This window comes from Diadema setosum, chromosome 6 (genome assembly GCF_964275005.1).
Source record: "Diadema setosum chromosome 6, eeDiaSeto1, whole genome shotgun sequence".
NCBI classification, from domain to species: domain Eukaryota; kingdom Metazoa; phylum Echinodermata; class Echinoidea; order Diadematoida; family Diadematidae; genus Diadema; species Diadema setosum.
In genome coordinates this window covers 18,814,633-18,834,960 of record NC_092690.1, presented here as the reverse complement: position 1 = coordinate 18,834,960, position 20,328 = coordinate 18,814,633, and the positions used below count along the sequence as shown (strand labels likewise).

Below are 20,328 nucleotides of genomic sequence, written 5' to 3'. Positions count from 1 at the left end.
GGGAAGTTATTGACAGTGGCTTAACACTTAAAACGTTTTATATAACAGCCTATATTAACCCTTTCTGTACCGGGGAAAGAGCAAAATGTGCACAAATTCCACACACAAACCTTTGGACATAAAGAAATAAATGTGGCACAGAAAGGAGTAAAGATTTATTCTACACGTTTACATTCGATTTGATTATTTCGAGCGTCATCTGAGTAAAACTGCAAAATGATCTAAGCTGCATTGTAGTTGAGCACGGAGCTAATTTTTCTCAGCTCTGAGGTTAAAGTTATCGTGTTATAGTTATCGTTCCACACCATGTACACAATGAAGTTTCTTTGTTTTCGAGTCCTCTATCACTGCAGAAAAATAAAAACAACATCAAAACCCCATTTCGGGATTACCTATATATGAATGGCTTGAAAATTTCATGACGGAAGCCACTTGGTCTAGTACGCTCGCGTAGCCAGGTGACGGATTTTTTTCCCACCGTTTTTAATCGTTTTCCAAGACTTGTAAGTGAATAATAAATTAGAATGTTCATGTTATTGTCGCAATCAACTTCTATCCAACGTTCTGAAGAACATCTCCAATCGCAAGCAGAAGCTTGCAAATCCCATTTTATGTTATCATACATCTAGTTGCTTTTTTTTTTCAATTATTTTGCGGATCTGTATAGTTCTGAAATTATCATTATTTTTTATTTCATGTTTACCGTGTCGTCTTTTCCATTTCCATATACGTAACAAGAAACGCTAACGATGTTACCGTAGACCTGAGATTGGAAATACATTTCATATGGTATATCTTTTTGTATACGGTTTCTACACAGGCCATCCCCATAGTAGAATACAATATAAAAGAGATCAACAATGAACATTCTTTTTTTTTTCAGTTCTGTATATCGATATAATTACCACACTGAGGCCAGGAAACAGACCAGTCGCCATTTCTGCAAACTATGTTCACCGGCCGAGGAGGGTTTGGGCGATATCCATCGTCACATGTCACTGAAACGTTGACATTCGTTCCATGGGGGTAACCGTCCTCCGGAACCGGGTTCACCGTGTAGCTACCCCATCGAACGACTCGTGATGAACATGATCTAGCCTCAACTGTTGAAGGAGACAAATAAGAAAGTGAATCGGAAATACCTGCATAACAACTTAGCATGCTATCTGATAAGTAGTGACAGACACGCAAAATTTGATAACCATAATCACATAGTTATATATCAAACCTTGATTCCTGTTCTTTTGATGAATTCATCTTCACTCTTGTATTTATGAAATTTCCTTTTTTTTTTCTCCACCCTGTTTTTTTACCCTTTGTTTTCTTTGAGTTTCGGTTACAAAAACAACAACAACAACAACAACAACAACAACAACAACAACAACAACAACAACAACAACAACAACAACCCAAAAGGTTATCCAAAGTCCCCGGCACAGAAATGACTAAGCTGAATTACCACATGTTGGCCAGGACTCAGACCACTGCCCATCACTACACCTCGTCCTCACAGGTTCCTCGCGAAGAAAGCCCGATGGGCAGGTGACTTCGATCTCGCTGCCGTGCGGATAGTCCTCATCGTTACCAGAGTGAGAAGAAGCTATGTTATTCAGTGGCTGCACAGTGACGCCACTCTGTCGCGAACATCGTGCTCGCTCAACTGAAAGAGAGAAAGAAAGATAGCATTAATATGAACTAGAAATTATGATCATTTTAGTATCTACAATACTGTTCGAAGATGTGTGTTTGTGAACACCTTAATAATGGTTTTGACGGTTGGGACCTGTGCTGATCTTTGCTACCAGGGGTTCTATCGGAGCTCTCTTCATCCTTGTATCCTTGATATTCTGACACTCTGCCTCAGCTCAAAGGATAACGGAAATCTCGTAGGATAGAGGATAAATCTAGCTTAAAGGGGAAGGCTAGTAACTGATCAGTGGGAAATCAGTGGGAATGCTGGGGGATAATTGTTCCAATCCTTGTGGGATTCATTTAAGAGTACATTGTATATCTATTATTGTGTGAAAATTATTTGCTTCAGAATGGTCTCATAGTCAAGAAATGTGCAGTTTAATGTTTCCAGGCTAGCATGCCTGTACAGTGACGGGGTATGAAACTGCACATTACTGGAATATGAGACCGTTCTGAAGCAAATAATTTTCACACAACAATAGATATATAATGTACTCTTAAACGAATCTCACAAGAATTGGAACAATATCATCCCCCAGCATTCCCACTGATTCCCACTGATCAGTGACTATAATAGTCATCCCCTTTAAGGGACAAGCTCAATCAGATATATGTTGCCTCTTGAATGTAGCTATGACTACCGATATGTAATTGGTGAGCTGTTGATGTCATCACCTTACAATTTTTCATTACAACATCAAGCATGAGAAAATGATGAAAATTCTTTTTTTTTTCTTTTTTTTTTGGGGGGGGGGGGGGCTATAAAAGTGGAAAACGTAATGTTTTAATATAATTGATTATGACCCGCCTCTTTCAGACAGCAGGGAGAACAAAATTACCATCAACATATATATGTCAGTAACAAGTCGTGAGAATGTGTACCTTTCCTTACTATACAGGGCGTATCAAAAAAAAATCGTCTAAATTACATTTCAAAATATTTGGAAGATTTTTTTCATATTTATGGATGCCCAAAAGTCTCATCTATCAAGTGCAATCAACAAAACAAATTTTTGTTCACGCTTGGCTGAACACTGACGCTCTTTGTCCAGAGTGTGAAAAATGACTTGCACCAAACTGAAAGAAAATGGAAAATTCAGCCAGAAGTACAAATAAGTGTTCTCATTCAAACAAATTGCTCTTTCGTTCACAGTTTTGATTATGTTATGATAGTTTAGGAATTTTCTGGCGATTTTCTGTTACATTTTAAATGATTCCATTGTGTTATGGAAGGTTGATTAACAACATCCAGATCTTTTAAGCACAGTTATCACGTCACAAATCATGCACAGACATATCAAAGACCACATTCATTTAATCAACCCACCACGACGTTAGTTATATACAAAACGTTACCAGTGGCGTATCTTGGGGGGGGGGGGGGGCACGTGCCCCGGGCGCCACTCCTTGGGAGCGCCAAAAACGAACATGATGATGACGCGGACAAAATAACAATGTTTATTGTGTTCACACAAGAATTCCATGTATTGCAAGCTGAAATACAACAATTTTCGTCTCGCTCGCCAAAAATTTATATATAAAAAGAAGATAACAACAAAACGTGATGACGACGCGGACAAAATGATACTGTCTCTTGTGTTCACACATGTCATTTTATATGTAGCAGGCATGATGTTATATGGAGCAGCGGCTGCAATAAGCCAGTTCGGGGTTAGCTCATGTACAGGATGGGTACAAATGACCTTTCTTCTTTCTCAGTCGATTAGGCACTCCACTCGTCTTCAAGCAACAGAATGCATTGCTTACCCAAAGTAACAATACATGGAATTCATCAGTCATGTTCAAACAAAGGATGAACTCGCATAGACCAGGTGACCAGAATGATCCATCAATTGACACTTTGGAAAGCATCCATTTCATTATTTTGCATTGAATTTAATGACAATAATTTTCTATTGATAATGCCAAATACCACTTTTGCTGTCAAGTGGATGTGATGGCAAGCACCACTTACAAGGATTACTTGAAATAACAATTACATCACAGATGCTCATCTCATACTTGCCAACTCTACCGCTTTGGGCCGTAGACTACCGCTTTTTAGAGGTTTTGAAAGGCTACCAATTTTCTCTTCTGATCTACCGATTTTGTAGCAAACCTACCATAAAATGAAATTAAAGTCATATTTTCCCTTCATTGTGCGTTGATTCCCTAAAATAAGCTAGTAATTAGAATACTAATGATAATTTCAAGGAACTCGTTCCTCAAAAACGCCGTATTCAGTCTTCTAATATGCACACATGTATGCACACTGCAGTGGCGCACTAGTCTCTATCATACGTGCGTGCAAGACTTACTGTACACGTGTGTAGCTAGAACCCCTATTTATATCTGTGCTAGAACCACGCATAATACTCTAGTACATGTACGTGTAGTAATGTTTTGGTAGCTCACGTGTGCGTGGTGCGGCCGATGCGGCATACGGCGTGGCATGATCCCGCTAAAAGCCGGCCGTGTACGTACGAACGTGATTGTATCATATCTAACTTGGATCGCATGTCGTATACTATTGACTTCGGTTTTTATGTAGACGTACGTACGCATAGTGGCTGACTGTTCTAGTTGTAGGTCTGTAAACAATACTGCAACAACTTTGTGGAGCTAGTTTGTATTGCCTATGAAAGTGCTTAGATTATTAGTTTTGCTCAATTTCGCGATCGTCATGGCGGCCTGCGAGTCATCTGGACACAAAAAGAAGAAAGCTAGGTATGAAAACACCTTCAAAAGTGAGTGGAGCTCTCAGTTTGATTGTATCAAATTGTCAAGGCTGAGTGAGTCCCATGCGTGTTGTACTGTGTGTGTGGCTGATTTCAAAGTGACTCATGGAGGGATTAACGATGTGAAAAAACATTTGCATACAGAGAAGCACCTGAAGACTGTCAAAAGTTTGGAAAGCACATCAAGAGGTGTATTTGACAAGTTCAAGGTATCAACTGACCGTACAGAAAAAGTGAAAAACGCTGAACTATTGTTGCAAGGATTTGTTATTGAGCATAACCTTCCAATTGCTGTGAGTGGACATTTCACAAAACTGGTAAAACACGTTTCCAGATAGCAATATTGCCAAGGATTTCGCATGCGGCAGAACAAAGTCAACCCATTTGATTTCCGAAATTGCTGCAACTTCCTGTGAAAGCATTTGCAAACAGCTTGAAAGGCCAGCATCAGAAATGGGATCATCATCAGATTCTAGTTCCAAACCTTCCACATCCAGTAGTACTGCGTCAGTTCCCAATGCAAAAGATGATCCGGAAAAGTGGTATTCACTTGCAACTGATAGCTCTAGTGATGAGGAGGACAAATTCTTTCCAGTTTTGTTAACTCATTGGAACCAAGGAGAGGTGGTCACATCATTTCTTGACATGCCTGTTGCAAACAATGCGGATGCAAAGAACATTTTCCAGGCTGTCAAGAATTCTCTTTCAGCAAAGAACATTGGATTCGATTCATGTGTGGCGTTTGCCTCAGACAATGCCTCCGTGATGATAGGAAGAGACAAGGGTGTACTTACACTTTTGAAGAAGGAGAATTCATTAGTGTATGGTATGGGCTGTCCATGTCACCTAGCAAATCTGGCTGCTAAACGTGGTGCAAAAGAACTCCACTTCAGTCCCGAGGATTTTGTACTGGATTTGTACTACCACTTTGACAAAAGGTAATTGTTTTGAATTTGATCTTTCCTTTTATTTAACTTTAAAAAGTAATCAATTTAAAGAGCTTTTTTTTTTTAAATTTTGCCATAATTTAGATGTCATTATTATCTCGATCTCCATATAATTGAAAAAAAAAATTCATTGATATCTATAAACAGTTGTGGAACGATAAAAATTTGTCATATAGGTAAAAAGAGAGACTTTATATAGGACAATTGGTTCAAAATTTTTGATAAGCAATAGATTATGAATACTCAATAAAATCACACAACTCTTAATTTCTTTTTTCCCCATCACGTTTTTTCTTAAATGTTTAGCACCAAGCGAAAACAACAACTGAGGGACGAAATAGGTTTCAATGATCTGGAAACCCTAAAAGTACTCAAGCATGTGCCAACAAGGTGGCTGAGTCTCTCGCGGTGCATGGAAAGGGCTCTTAAGCTATGGGATGGCTTGAGGTCCTATTTCTTGACAGAGTTCTATGATGATGATGTTCCTGAAGTAGCTTCCGGGAGTAGAAAAAGGCAAAGGTGAGTTTGTGCTTCAACTTGACTGCATGAAAGAAAAACTATAATATTCATTCATGTATGTGTGCATTATCCCGCCTTGCATATGATACATGTTTTCCCCTTTTTCTCCAGAAAATAAATTGAACCCATGTTTCATATGATGATCACTTCAGATACATGTATGTTGAATAACTGATGTGATAATCATGCATACATTGTGACATATGACTGAAAAGACTATATATTTGGTGAAAGGGCTATTTTTGAAGTCTTTCTAACTTCTCATACATCATGTACACTGTTGTGACTGTGTTAGTGTAGGGGTTCACATATTTTGCTTTGTTTATTTTTCATATCAATTATTTATTTTAAGGTTGGTTTCCATTATCTTGTTCAAGGTTTCAATCATCATCATGTCACTATAATAAAAAAAAAAAAAATGGCTAGGGTTTTCTAAGATCTGTTAGCTCATTTATTCATAATTAATTTGTTCAAGATAGTATCATGTGCATTAAATTTATTCAAATTTTTCAGCAAGAAGATGCAGCCACGTGAGGAACGCCTGGTAGAAGCCTTCACAAAGCCAGAAACCAAGCTGTATGTGCAGTTCCTCCATGCTGTCTTGCCGTGCTTCGACATGTTCAACATTCTCCTGCAGACTGAGGCGCCCGTCATCCACAAACTACATCCATCTGCAATGAAACTCTACAAGGTGGGTTAAGAAAAAGAAAACAAATCGTGTTATACTTGGGGAAAATGAATTGAATCTGAAAAACCATGTGTAATTTACAAATGTTCCGCTGCATTAGACTGAAATATAGACAAATTATTTTTTTTTCCAGTAACAGGATACAGGTTTATCTTTAAATCTAGACTGAAATATAAATAATAAATTTCAATATGATTTTTTTATCTGATACAGCTTTATCTTTCACTCTATTATTCTATCATAAAACAAAAAGCATGATTTTATTTCATACTGCATACAGTAAATTTCAGGAACCAATGCATATACAATTTCTTTCATTAATTCCTTCTACACCTGTAGACTCTGATGAGCTACTTGATTCTACCTGAAGTCATGCATTCAGACGCTGCTGACCTTCTGAGGGTGGATGTAGCAGACAGAGAGCTTCATAAGCCTGACAAACACCTGCACATTGGCTTCACTGCTAGCCAGCAGATAATAAGAGAAGACCTTGAAGGTACACACACAGTATCAGCACTGAGGAGAGATGTTCGGGCCTTCTACATTGCTTCTCTTCAATACATGAAGGAAAAGTTTAACTTGAAGGACCCTGTCGTGCAAGATGCGAAGTTTCTTGACCCCAACAATCGAGCTGCAATAACACCAGAGTTCCTCACAAGGTTCACAACCAGATTTCCTGGAATTTTCACAGACGACCAACTTGACTTGTTGTCATCTGAACTATGTGATTTTCAGTGTGCCACTGACTTGCCAGAAGTAAAGGATGACCGCATAGACAAGTTCTGGCATGAGCTTAGCCTACTCAGGAATGTAGAGGATAATTCCCTAAGGTTCCCTAAGCTGTCAAAACTAGCGAAGTACCTTCTTCTCATTCCTCATTCAAATGCCAGATGCGAGACCATTGTCAATATGGTCAACAAAACGGCAACGAGCATGAGATCGCAACTTCGTAAGGGTAAAGAAGGACACTCAAGAGATGGTGTGTATGCATCAACGACAGGAATCCGCAACACTCTCTGTGCAATCTTGGCAGCTAAGATCAATATATTCTGCAAGAGTGAATGCTATGAATGGGAACCGTCACACGCACTGCAGAAGAGAGCAAAATCTGCCACATACAGGAATCTGACAGCCAGGTCATCTGTTAATTAATTTAGATTTGGTGAGTGCAACATTATGTCTTATTCATCAAACTAGCTCCACAATAGAAAGTACACTATAAGGGGATAAATTATTTGCCAATATGTTTGATCACTTTTTCACATATGCTTAGCCTACAAAAATTATTTACCAATGTCTGATTTTATTTCTATATGCATAATCTACAAAATAGTTCATAGATTTACATGGATTATATTCTTTTTATCAATATCAAGAACCCTTTAAAAAGGTTAAAAAACATGCACCAAATCTCATATTTTGATATTGAAAAACAAAAAAAGTCCACACCGTGGGAGGGGGGACACCCCCCTCCCACACCCCCCCCCCCCCCTCGCGCGCAAACGCGCTCGGGCTCGGTCGCTTCGCTCCCTCGCAAAATCTACCTCTTCAGGATTCCAAAATGTTGGCAAGTATGTCATCTCAGTGAATTTAAAAACTGACATGCTCTCCTGGTACAAATGACCTTTTTCTGCTCATGGGCAAAGTGGAACCCCGAACTGGCTTATTTCTTTCGTTCTGAGGCGATCGCCGATTGGATCAAAAGAGGGCGACAGCGGTTTCGAACATGGGGGGGGGGCGCAAAAGCCAAATCAAACAAGATAAAAACAAAACGTAATGATATCGCGGACATATTAAAATTTCGGCTCACTCGCTCGTACTAATTAAGAGTATTTTTTCAAGTCCTCGGTTTGTTGGTATAAATTGTAATCTATAAGGCCGTCACTCTATCTTGATTCGAACTGTAAGATTTAATAACCAAAAAATGACAAGAATTCCATGTTTTGTAAGCTAAAATACAAACATTTCCGGCTCGCTTGCTGCGTTTGCTCGCCAAAATTTATCCAAAAAAAAAAAGAACAAAGATAAGAATAAAACGTGATGATGACGCGGAAATATACAAATTTCGGCTCACTCGCACCTACTAATTCAGAGTATTTTTTTCAAATCCTAAGTTTGTTGGTACAAATCATTATCTATAAGGCCATCATTATATCTTGATTAAAATTGTAAGATTTATTCAGCAAAAAAAAATATCAAGAACTCGATGTTTTGTAAGCTGAAAGACAAAAATTTTCGGCTCGCTCGCCAAAAATTATCAAAATGTATTACATTTAAATCACCCTCAAAAGACCCCTTTTAAGTGCTTGATAAAGCATATCATGTGGACTGTTTTTAAAGTCCCTACTTGGAAATGGGTTTGGGGTTGAACACTTTTTCAGAAATTAGTGGCGCAATTTTCGTTATTGCCCCGGGCAACGTTTCCCCTATAGATACGCCACTGAACGTTACTTACGTTAATTCTCTGTAAAGACCGATCTAATGTTGCAACATAAGACCACAAAATGCAACTAATTAGTGACGGTGGAAAATATCATCCCGTTCCCTGCGAATGAAGTTATCAGTTCATCCTGCAAATTGGCCGATTCTTCTGCAATTGCTACCTCCACTAGCCGTGTTATTATGAGTGATGTTCAAGGAAATGGCTTCCTAATCATTTCAATTAAGAAAATACAACTACTATAACAACAAAAGAAAATTGAGTAATTATTTCTTTCTTGACTCTTTTTAAGGGGATCATTGAAAGGCAGCAAGATTATAAAAAAAAAAAACACACACACACACACACACCATTTAACGACTATTGCTTTGAATTTCTCAGAAATTTTCCATTTTCTGTGAACACTCTACATGAAAACCTCACGTGATCTCTGTCACTTCCCGCGCTTGGCAACACACTGCTTCTCTTGAGCAAATTGAAAAACAAGTATTGCATGCTGGCCCTTTTCCACTCAACTCTTGCATAAACCTGAAGTCATTTGTCACAAGACAAATTTATGAAACATCGCGTGGTTGGGCACGACGGAATGCCTGATTATTAAAGACAGGTTAATAACCGACTATAGTAAATGTGTCCATTTTGGTCATTCATACAATTACAACCCTCTCTGCTACCTGAAGACAAGTGCGAGCACATTTCCATATCTCGGAAACATTTTATTAAGTCTGGCATTCGGTAAAACACAGTTAAGCATCTCTCTATAGTCTTACCGCACGTCGGCCACGGTCGCGACCAATTACCGTCTTGACATGACACCCACGTGTACTGACTTTGGGTGGATCGAGAGCGATAACCTGCGTTGCACTCGATGCTCACCCAGAAGTCTTCGCTATGTGTGTACCCTTGATCCGAAGGTGCACGTTGGTATGGATATGTCGAGAATGAAGCCCTGTACTTTCCAGCGGGTGTTGTGGGAGGCATGCATTTCAAAATCTCTGCAAAACATACAGAAACAAAAGGTGTACCACAAATGACAAGAAATTACTGAAATAAACATGAAAGGATCCTTCCATAACATCAAACATGAATATTTGGAATTGATTTCTTTTTTTCTTGTTGCTTGCTTGCTTGCTTGTTTGTTTGCCAAACATTTTCGTTAAAGTGCTTCAAGGACCGAGTGGGAAAGAACAAAGGTGGAAGGTTGAGAAAATCCAATCTTTTACTAGAAATTAGAAAAATAAATGCAAATGATGAAGAAGGTGGAGAGAGAAAGAGAGAAAGAGTGTGTGTGTGTGTGTGTGTGTGTATGTATTTGAATGACAGCAATTATGCTCTGTAGATACTTCTTTCGAAAATTAATGTGTAGTTCAGAATTCGGTTCTCTACTTGTCGAGGTTATTCTAGATGACATTCTCCATGATAAATTATTGTTTGTAATTTGGTTTATGTTTTTAGACCATTCCTGTCACTATTAAAGAGCTGTAAATTCTCAAACGCAGTAAGTTTTAGAATTCATCCTAGTTTTGTGAGCACATCAGAAGCATTGGTGATGAAAATATGTTAAGAGGATTTTATAGTTGTGGTTGAGACCTAACATTAGGTTTCTTTATAGTTTTTGTTAGATAATGAGAAAACTCGTATAAAATTTGAAAGAGCATGTAATTCCGAAGGAATTCAACGTTTATTTGATGAAAATTTGTTTTGCAATGGCTGAGAAAAAAAACAGAGCAATCCTAATTAAAGGTGGACGCATCTATTACTATACGATCGCTTTGTTTACCAAGGAAAGGTAAAAAACAAAGACAAGAACAAAACAAAAAAACAAAGCAAAATGCAAAGTAAAATACAAAGCAAAACCAAAGTAAAAACAAAGTAAAACAAACGATCATGTACACACACGCAAAAAGATTCTTGAGTTTCTACTGTTGTACTTTATTTCTGGATATCTCAGTTATTCAAAAAAAAAAGAAGATTTTCGTCGAATAAACTTTGAATTCCTCTAAGAATAGTATGCTTTTCATAAGAAGTTTCTTGGTATCTCACAAAACTTACCTTTCCAATCCTCATTTCCATCAATACTATACAATCCTTTTAAGGGAATTTTAGATGGGTTATAAATACCTTCAGTTGTAAGTGGGAAGAGACTGAAGTGAATTCACTCTAACCGAAAGACGATTCCTTGGATAACCTTTTCTCTATAGGGATATCGGAAACATTTTCTCGTGCTATACATTGTTTTATTCTAAGGCCAGAAATCAAAATTAACCCACTTCTTACGATTTTTTTTGTTCAGTCCCTGTAGACATGAATGATCTTATGTGGAGGATCCATTAGGTGACCGTTTACAGCGGACTCATACCAGACCATAAGACATGAGTATAGTATACTCATTAGCGAGTCGCGTAAAGAATACGAAGTGCTGTCCTCTTGCTGATAGTGAAATTGCAGATAAGATAATAATGAGCTATAGTTGGAACTTCAGCTCATTAATGTCTGGATGAATTTAGATAATCTGCTATATCTGAAATTGCAGTTAAGACAATAACGAGCTATATAGTTGGAACTTCAGCTCATTAATGTCCGAATGAATTTAAATACTCTGCTATATTCCATCACATCCTGCAACACGTCATACAGTGTCATGAAGTGACACCTTTCTGTCTGAAGTACTTCCCGGATGCTCTTCTCTATATCGTTTTTCTTTTAGCTTCCTCTTACTGAATACATGTACGTCCAAATTAGTCTGGAGTGGAGGTGTGGGCTCTAGTGGTCTAGTGAATTTCGCTCTGTGTTTTCAATAAGAAGGTTCAGGGTTTAAGCCTTGAAATGTACCGCGCATAATAGAGAGACTTAACCCAAAACAATCTTCGATCCTCACCTAAATTTAGTATACTACGAGATTTATGAGTACTCGATGATAAAGCGAACATAAATATAATTCAATATCAACAATTACTGGACTTACACTTTTGATTTACAATATGAATCAAAGTAAGATATGCATATTTGGAACATAAACTTACCAACGTTACACTGGGATATATTTGCAATCAGCTGCTTCATAGAGAATTAAATTTACAATTGGGAATACCATATTAAAATTCACCAAATATCAATACAACCCATACACATGATATCAGATACCATCTTCAGTGACTTGATGTTGAAACCCCAAAGAGTTGTCCACAGTCCCTGGCACAGAAAGGGTCAAACTGACTCACCACATCTTGGCCAGGACCCAGACCACTGCCCATCGTTACAGACCATCCTGACCTGTTCTTTGGGAGTATAGCCCAATGAACACGCGACTTCGATCTCGCTGCCGTGTCGATAGTCCTCCCAGGTACCAGACCAAGAAGAAGCAATGACGTTTCGTGGCTGCACAGTGATGCCATTTGTTTGTTCATGTTGTCGCGAACATCGTGCAAGCTCAACTGAAAGAGAGAAAACGATTATGATCAATAGATTGTAATATTGTATTGATAATATGTCTTGGTTTAGAAGGAATCATCCCAGGAGCTAGACGACCACGAGTCATATGGTCCACGAGCTAGACGACCACGAGTCATACGGTCCACGAGCTAGACACTGAAAAAAAAAGTCCATGAGTCATATACCCACCAGTCATAACGCCCACGAACTACACACCAAGCAGGCCTATAACATTCCCACTATAGCTAGACACTAGGTAAAACAGGTTCATGATCTAGACACTATTTGTGGCAAGTAAGGCCAACGAGCTCATATAGCGACTGTTTAAATGCGGAGTATGTACTGGAAAACTAATGTCTCCTGCCATTATAGACAAACTAATTTCTAGTCTATCCCCGCTTAAAATGGAAAAAGAAAAAAAAAAAACCGAAGTTCGACTTTCAGCACATTTCAACCGTTTTGTATAGTGCCTGATACATGTAATGGACACAATTCTTTAGGGCATAAGCAATCACACAACTTTCGGGAATACATGTATGTCTTAATGATTGTATCTCATGGAAGAAAAAATGGTCTCCTTGCCTCAATTTTAGCTTCTTCCTTTTCAAGCTTGCGGGAAAGAAATAGTTGAACATCAATCGCAATCATAAAGAGAGACACATCCTTAAAAATAAACACAGGAGTACTGAGACACACTACGAAATAAAAACGGGCCTTTTATCACTATTGACAAGGCATGACATTAAAATGCTCTTTTTTTTGGGGGGGGGGGTAATACAATTGATTGTTCTGAAGGTTCGTTAATCACACAATGAAATATGGTTCGCTATTAGCTTAGGTTCGTTAACAAGAAAATCAAATGCGGTTCCTTTTCCGGTGGTTCCTTTACCCGAAAGTAATCAAGCAATCATTTTTATTTTAGTAAGGTTTGTGAATACAAAACGAAATGAAGAAGGCCTAAGTATTAATTCCGAATATTTGTCAGTATAATAGAAAGATTAAATGAGAACTTACCTGTTTGAAATTTGATCTTTATTTTACGAGGGAGTTGTAGGAAGAGAATACATTGAGAGACCCGCTTTGCGCACGCGCAGTCATTTTTCGAAGCATCAAATGTGGCTGCTGGATATTTGAAAGATTATGGAGAACTTAGCTTCACGTTTGAAACTTTGGGAGGGAGAGGAGGGAATGTATTCTCTTCCTACAACTCCCTCGTAAAATAAAGATCAAATTTCAAACAGGTAAGTTCTCATTTAATCTTTCTATTTTACTTCTGGAGTCTCCGAAAGAGACTACATTGAGATTTTGAAGCCCAGTAGCCATATTTGTAAGAAATATAACAGAAATGACTATGAATTGTCATTTACCAAAACGGTAAATTGTTTACCTTGCCTGGTCATTTTAGTAGAGCAGTTGAAAGACACTTGCTCCCATCCAGCAAAGGTTTTCTGTAGTACTTTCTGAAAGTCTTTTCATTCGTCCAGCCTGCCTTCTCAAGGATAAACGAAACTGGCAAGTCTGCTCTGTGTGCAGCTGACGTCGCAGCTGCTCTTGTTGAGTGAGCCTTATATTTTGAAGTGTCGATTCCTGCCGCTGTCATAACATCTTTGATCCACCTGGAGATGGTTTGTGACGTAACTTTCGCATGGGGTCTGCGAAAACTAATAAAGAGCCGACGCTCTTGGCCTCGAATTTCCTCAGTCCTCCGTATGTAGGCTTTGATGTAGTTGACAACGCACAATCGACGATCTGGAGGGTAGGCTCTCATGCTCAGTGTGTAGCCAGCGTTTCCAGGCCTATTTTGTTTCAGTAGCTCGCTGAAATGAAATGTAACTGATGATCCCTTGAGTATCATGTTGTCCAAATTCAGGAGCTGCAACGACTGTGCTCTCTGTGTTGAGATGAGAGCCATGAGCATGCATAGCTTTTTGGTGAGATCTTGTAGGCTCAGTGCATTTGCCGGTGACAGCTTTCTGAGATAGCAAAACACAATATTTACATCCCAAGTATCTACATAGCGAGGTCTTGGGGTTCGGAGATGGAAAACTCCCTTCATAAATCTTGATATCAAAATGTTGTTCCCAACTGTAGAGGCACCATCCTCAAGAACTAGGAATGATGCGAGCGCACTTCTTGCTGTGTTGAGTGCATTGTATCCAAGACCTCCTACATGAAAAAGCTCACTAAGAAATTCTAAAACAAACTGAACACTAGAGTGAAGATGGCTTTTCTTCTTACTCTTGCAAAAGTCTTTCCACTTCTTTATGTACACACAATATTGCTTCTGGGTAGAGGCTCTCCAAGAAGCGGCCAAAATGTCCACAATTTCCTTCTTTAGTCCTGTCCTTTCGAAGGGCTGCCGCATAACCTGCAACAGAGAAGATCAATTCGATCATACAAGGGATGTGGTTCATGCGTAACAGGTTGCGTTAATAGGTTCCTACTCCTTGTAATTAGCACTGCTTCACCCTTTAACATCCTTTTCAGCTTAGGAAACCATGCCTGTGTGGGCCAATTTGGCACTACCATTATGCCTTCAGCTCTATCTGTTCTAATTTTTTGAAGACATCTTGGGATGAGACAGAATGGGGGAAAGGCATAGAATTTGAATTCTCCCCAATCCAACGTAAATGCATCTACGGCTTCTGCATTTGGATCTGGCAACCAAGTGACATATCTCTCAAGTTGGTTGTTTAGTCTGGACGCAAAGAGATCAATGTCTGGAAGCCCAAAAACTGAAACTAGTTTGTTAAAGGCTTGCTTGTTAAGCATCCATTCATTTCGGTCACTGAACTTTCTAGACCTGCTGTCTGCCTCAGTGTTCTCACTCCCTGGAAGGTGTGCTGCAGTAACCCAAATATTACGTTCCATGCACCACCTCCAGATGTCTCTAGCTGCACTGTCACAGTCCTTGGACTTAATACCCCCCATGTTATTCAAATAAGCAACTGCTGTTGTGTTGTCTGACCTAAGGAGGACATGAACATCATGTAAAGAAGAGCAAAAGGACTTCAGTCCAAACCCGGCTGCCAATGTCTCCAGGTAATTGATATCATTCTTTCTAGCTCTTTCCATTTCAAGATCGTTCCATCTGCCTCCTGTTTCAATGGACAGATTTGTGGCTCCCCAACCAAGCCCACTAGCGTCTGTACGCAGCTCAAGTGTAGGTCTGTTACGCTTAATTGGTGCACACTCCTCAAAGACATGATTAATCCACCATTTGAGCTCTTCTTTCCCTTCTAATGACAGCTTCATAGGTCTGTCAAAATGGCCTTTGTTAGCTTTAAGGGCGGCAATTTTGTCACGTTCTAAGCATCTGTAGAAAAGAGGGCCATGTTGGACTCCAGGGAAAGTAGCTATTATCTTCCCGATAACATGTGACACCTGCCTGATTGTGGGTCTAGTATTGTCAAGCAAGTCTGAACAGACTGTGATAATGTCCTGCATTTTCTCTTCTGGCAAGGAGATAGTCATATCACCAGTGTGCAGCTTAAACCCTAGGAATGTGAGCTCTTGTTGGGGTTCTAGCATAGATTTCTCCTCATGGACTACGAAACCTAGCTCAGACAGGAGATTTGTGGTTGCACGTACAGCCTCCTTTGTTTGTTCTATTGACTCTCCGATAATGAGAGTATCATCAAGGTAGCCTAATACTATGTGCCCCATTTCTCTCAGTGTAGCGAAAACAGGTTTCATGAGCTTGGTGAAAAGTCTGGGCGCTGTGCTGAGCCCATTTGGTAGGACTTTGAACCTGTAAAATTTCCCTTGCCATGGAAATTTCAAGAATTTTCTGTGTTCAGTGTCAATTGGAATGGAGTAGTAAGCATCTCGGAGGTCGACTGAGGCTAGGAAATCTCCTGGGGAGATTAAAAGGGCAGCTGTATGAATGTTATCCATTTTGAAGTGTTGTACGCTCACACACTTGTTCAAATCTGTCAAATCAAGTATTAGTCGAACACCCCCATTTTTCTTGGGTCGTGTGAAAATGTTTGAGAGAAATTCTCCTTCTTCATGACCACATTCTTCGATAACATTCTTAGTCAGTAAGCTTGCGATCTCTCTGTCAATACAAGCTGAATTGTGCTGGTTTGGTTTGTATTGAATGAAGGGCTTATCCCTCCTAGGGGGCATACATGCTTCTTCAAATTCAATTTTGTAACCCCTGATTGCTGCCAAAATAAATGGATCAGCTGTGATTTGGCACCATCGCCTGTAAAAAAGCCTCACTCGACCTCCGACTGCCACTGGAGCTTTCTTTGGAATACATTGCACACACGTACAAATACATTGGGGAATGCAGGTATGATCATGATGTGAATCGAAACTACCTACCTCTTTGGGTATGCTGGTAGTTATTTCTTGCGCTGCATTGGAGGCCTGTGCTGTGGAGCCTGTTGTGGGGGGCGGCTCGCTGTGCGGGGTGGTGGCTGCTTGCTGTGACCCCACTGTGGGCGCTGACCTAAAAAAGGCCTGCTACTACCGCCGGCTGTTGGTCTGTGTGTTGAGGCAGCTGAACTTGCAGTCCAGCCAGCACTTCTGTATTGTCGCTTGGAGAAAGCTGCTCCCCTGTACGGGTGGTACGTACTAGACTGTGGCCGCGAAATTGGGTTTCTCATCACCCCTGATGCAGCTTTCTGCTCCTCTTTGAGGTCTTTCATTCTCTTTCCCAATTCATCCCCGAATAGGAATTTAGTGACGGGAGTGGAAGGTTTGCAAAGATGAGAGTATTAAAGTGGCTGCCATGTCCGGCTTGATAAGTTCTTTCCTCAACGAATTGAGTTCAAAATTGGCATTGCACAGCAACGCCAATGCGTCCTGCTGTGTGTCGGTCAGCCGAGGTGATGGGAAGGACTGTATTAGCGCGCTCAGGCCCTTCGTCAGCGACTTCTGCACACGCTGTAACTTGGCATCTCTACTGCGTGTGTGTTGCGGTAGGTTATCCCAGATCGGGCCGTTCACCTTCGGTGTAGCGAGGTAAACACAGTTGCTCGGGGCTGGATACTTAGATGCCGTCTCTTCCAACACTTTTTCTTCTAGAGGGTGGCTTATGAGGTAAGTAGTAGAGCTGGCTAAGTCCTCGTCTACCGGTAGCCCTGTATCACCCGGCTTGGCAAATTTTGCTGCGAGAACGGGGATTTCTAGCACGTCTGCCGCGTCTGACGCAAATTCGCCTTCTTCTCTGTTGGCTTCGCCCGTGTCACGCACGTGCGGCTCCCCGCACTGTTGAAAATCAGTTTCCATAGGAATTTCACACTGTCCGGCGCTGTGCGCCTCATCGTACGCCACAAAATGGCGCGATGCCGGTTTCGGCGGCGTGGAGTTTACACTGGGCAGCGCGTCGACCACTTTACTCAGAAGACTTTCCAGTCTCGATAGTCTGTCCTCGACATCCGAGGATTTTTCGGCCGTCTTTGGGCCCTGCTTCGCTTGCGGCACTTTACCCGCCATGTTAGTACCGGAAACCGTGACCGACTTAACTAGTTTCTTTTTCGGCTTGACTTGTTTGCCTGTCGGAGGGGAACGTTCTTCGCAAACAACGTTGGTGTTTGCCACTGCGCCGGGCTTAGCCGGATGATGCAGCTGTTCTTGGGGCTGTTGTACCTCCATCACCGTAGCCACCGCGTGACTTTCGTGGAATGAGGCCGCTAGAAAAGGCTGTGCTTGCCGCCTTGCTAAGCACCGAATAATCGTTGTACGATATAGGAAGATAGCGGAATCTAAATTCCACTAACTGCTGGTTTCTAGAACCGTTAGTACCGCGAAATGCGAAAAAAGATCAGAATTTTCGACTGCGATAAGGGAACTGCGTTCGAATACTCGTGCGTAGAAAAGCGATATGACTGCGCGTGCGCAAAGCGGGTCTCTCAATGTAGTCTCTTTCGGAGACTCCAGAAGTAAAATTATCTATCTCAAATGCAGAAAGATTGTAATTGTAAATGTGATGTAAAAACATTAAGCTTAAGCCACAAGTTAATATAATGGTTCTTTATATGCTATGGTATTACAAAAGTGACCGAGAATAAGAAGTATATTTATGATACAATCATATAAACCCAACGTGAAGCTGTCAGGCCTACATCAATCTTTGCTTCTGATACGTATAGTATGTGCAGCATTGGCAAGTGTGATAAGCGATAATTACTGTGGACGCAACGTCTATAAAGGAATGTGCCTAATATGGCGGGAATTCAGAATGTTACGACTGTATACAGCTGCAGCAGAACAGACGCGAAAGCAGTCTTTGATGCTCTGCAACATTACGACCATGTGCATAATTTGAGGGTTTTTAATACATGCAAAGAACACAATCTCAAAAGACGACTATCGTTAATTAACTTCATTGATTTTCTCTACCGATGCTGTCTTTTGAACTCCCGCCTACAATGGGTTCACAGGTTCTATTTAGCCATTAGTACTTGCTAAACGTTTCCATTGACAACAACATGGGAGGAGAATGGAAGCGATCAACGCCCTCACTAAAAGACGCTGTTGCGACACGGATTGTCGCCCCTACACGGATTGTCGCCTCCTGCTCGGGGCGACAATCCGTGACGGGCGTTGGCGGCACGGATTGTCGCCCCCTACACGGATTGTCGCCTGGCGACAATCCGTGTAGAGGGCTGGCGGCACGGATTGTCGCCCGCCCTCGAAGCACATTTTGCTGGGTAATATCGTTCTGGACATAATCATTGAAATACTAACACATAACTTACATGGCTACATCCATGCAAACATGCCATGTAAAAAGTCATGGTGATGTTTCAAGGAAGTGTGTATGTGCGCGTGAAAATGATAATTTAGTGTCCGTTTGTGCGTGTGTGTGTGTGTGTGTGTGTGTGAGATGGAAGAATGTGTTTATTATGTCAGTTTTTTGCGTATGTGTTTTTTAGCTGCGCGTGGGGAGGGATAACTAGTAAGCTGTTGCTGGCATAAACGTTGATATTGATTTTATCAGCAGCTTTGAATTTGATGAGTTTGTTTGGCAGATTTGTATAATTATGAATTCGGAGTGGAGCTTGCGTGCGGGCAGATGCTGCTTTTCTGCATACGGCCCATTATGTCTTATTTATCAACATTGGGAAATCGTTTCATCAGGAAGGAATGTGGTATCGGTTCCGTGTGCGTCGGTATGTGGGAAGGGGGTTACATTTCGTTATTGCAAAAGTTTGTTACTCTGAAGGCTCATTCTTCCGAAGGCTCATTATTCCGAAGGTTCGTTATTCCGAATTTCATTTTTGGATCAACGAACCTCTAGGTATAGGGAATTGTGTATTTCGGATATTAGAATGAAGCCTCGGAAAAAACGAAACTTCGGAATAACGGAACCTTCGCGTGTGTGTGTGTGTGTGTGTGTGTTTGTGTGTGTGTGTATGTATTTGGGTTGGTGAATGTGGGTGTGGGATGATGTAGGTTTTGTTTAATCAGTGGTTGGTGGGTTTTGGGATTGGATTTGAAGAAGGATAGTTATGTGTAAATGGTATGACAGATGTTGGTAGGATTTAATATTTAGGATAGATGTAGGCCCTAGATTTGTTTCGGATGGGGAGGGGAGGGGGTGGTCGGGTTTTTTATGACTGATTTCATTCTAGATTCGTGTAATGTATTTGTGGTTTTTTTTTATGTATATGCCCTTGTAAGTAAGAAGGTGTTACATCATCCAAACCAATGTATTCAAGGAATATAGGTTTGGTAGGGCCCTACATGTCAAAACTTTCTCGTGAAGAAATTGTTAGTAGGGTTGGTCTATAATCGAGTTATCTATGTTGAAGTGAGATTATTTGTGGTATAACTTGACAAATGGATTTGTTTCTGTTTCGAATTGCCATTTGTAACTTTTTTTTTTCATGTTACACCCAGAATGAGTTGATTTAT

At 40.4% G+C, this 20,328-nt stretch overlaps 3 protein-coding genes across 4 annotated transcripts in view; all 3 read right to left on the bottom strand.

The window, feature by feature from the left end:
* Positions 1–20,328, bottom strand: part of LOC140229596 (complement factor H-like) — a 166,203-nt gene that overhangs the window by 17,161 nt on the left and 128,714 nt on the right. The window contains 4 exon segments of the mRNA XM_072309841.1: positions 906–1,103; positions 1,460–1,660; positions 9,795–10,019; positions 12,246–12,458. Of these exon segments, the coding sequence (XP_072165942.1) occupies positions 906–1,103; positions 1,460–1,660; positions 9,795–10,019; positions 12,246–12,458 (837 nt within the window).
* On the bottom strand, positions 13,773–18,339 carry LOC140229995 (uncharacterized). Of its 2 annotated transcripts, none has more exons than XM_072310194.1 (2): positions 18,298–18,339; positions 13,773–15,728 (listed from the first exon to the last, which is right to left on the bottom strand). In XM_072310194.1, the coding sequence occupies exon 2, from the start codon at positions 14,819–14,821 to the stop codon at positions 13,853–13,855; it is 969 nt and encodes a 322-aa protein (XP_072166295.1). In that variant the 5' UTR covers positions 14,822–15,728; positions 18,298–18,339; the 3' UTR covers positions 13,773–13,852. The 2 variants fall into 2 exon arrangements, with proteins under 2 accessions (XP_072166295.1, XP_072166294.1); XM_072310193.1 differs by lacking the exon at positions 18,298–18,339 and adding an exon at positions 16,789–16,904 and having other exon boundaries at positions 13,773–14,824.
* LOC140229994 (uncharacterized) lies at positions 16,809–18,333 on the bottom strand. The gene is given in 2 exon segments (XM_072310192.1): positions 16,809–17,186; positions 17,188–18,333. Coding segments are annotated over 2 exon segments (1,254 nt in total). The 5' UTR covers positions 18,064–18,333.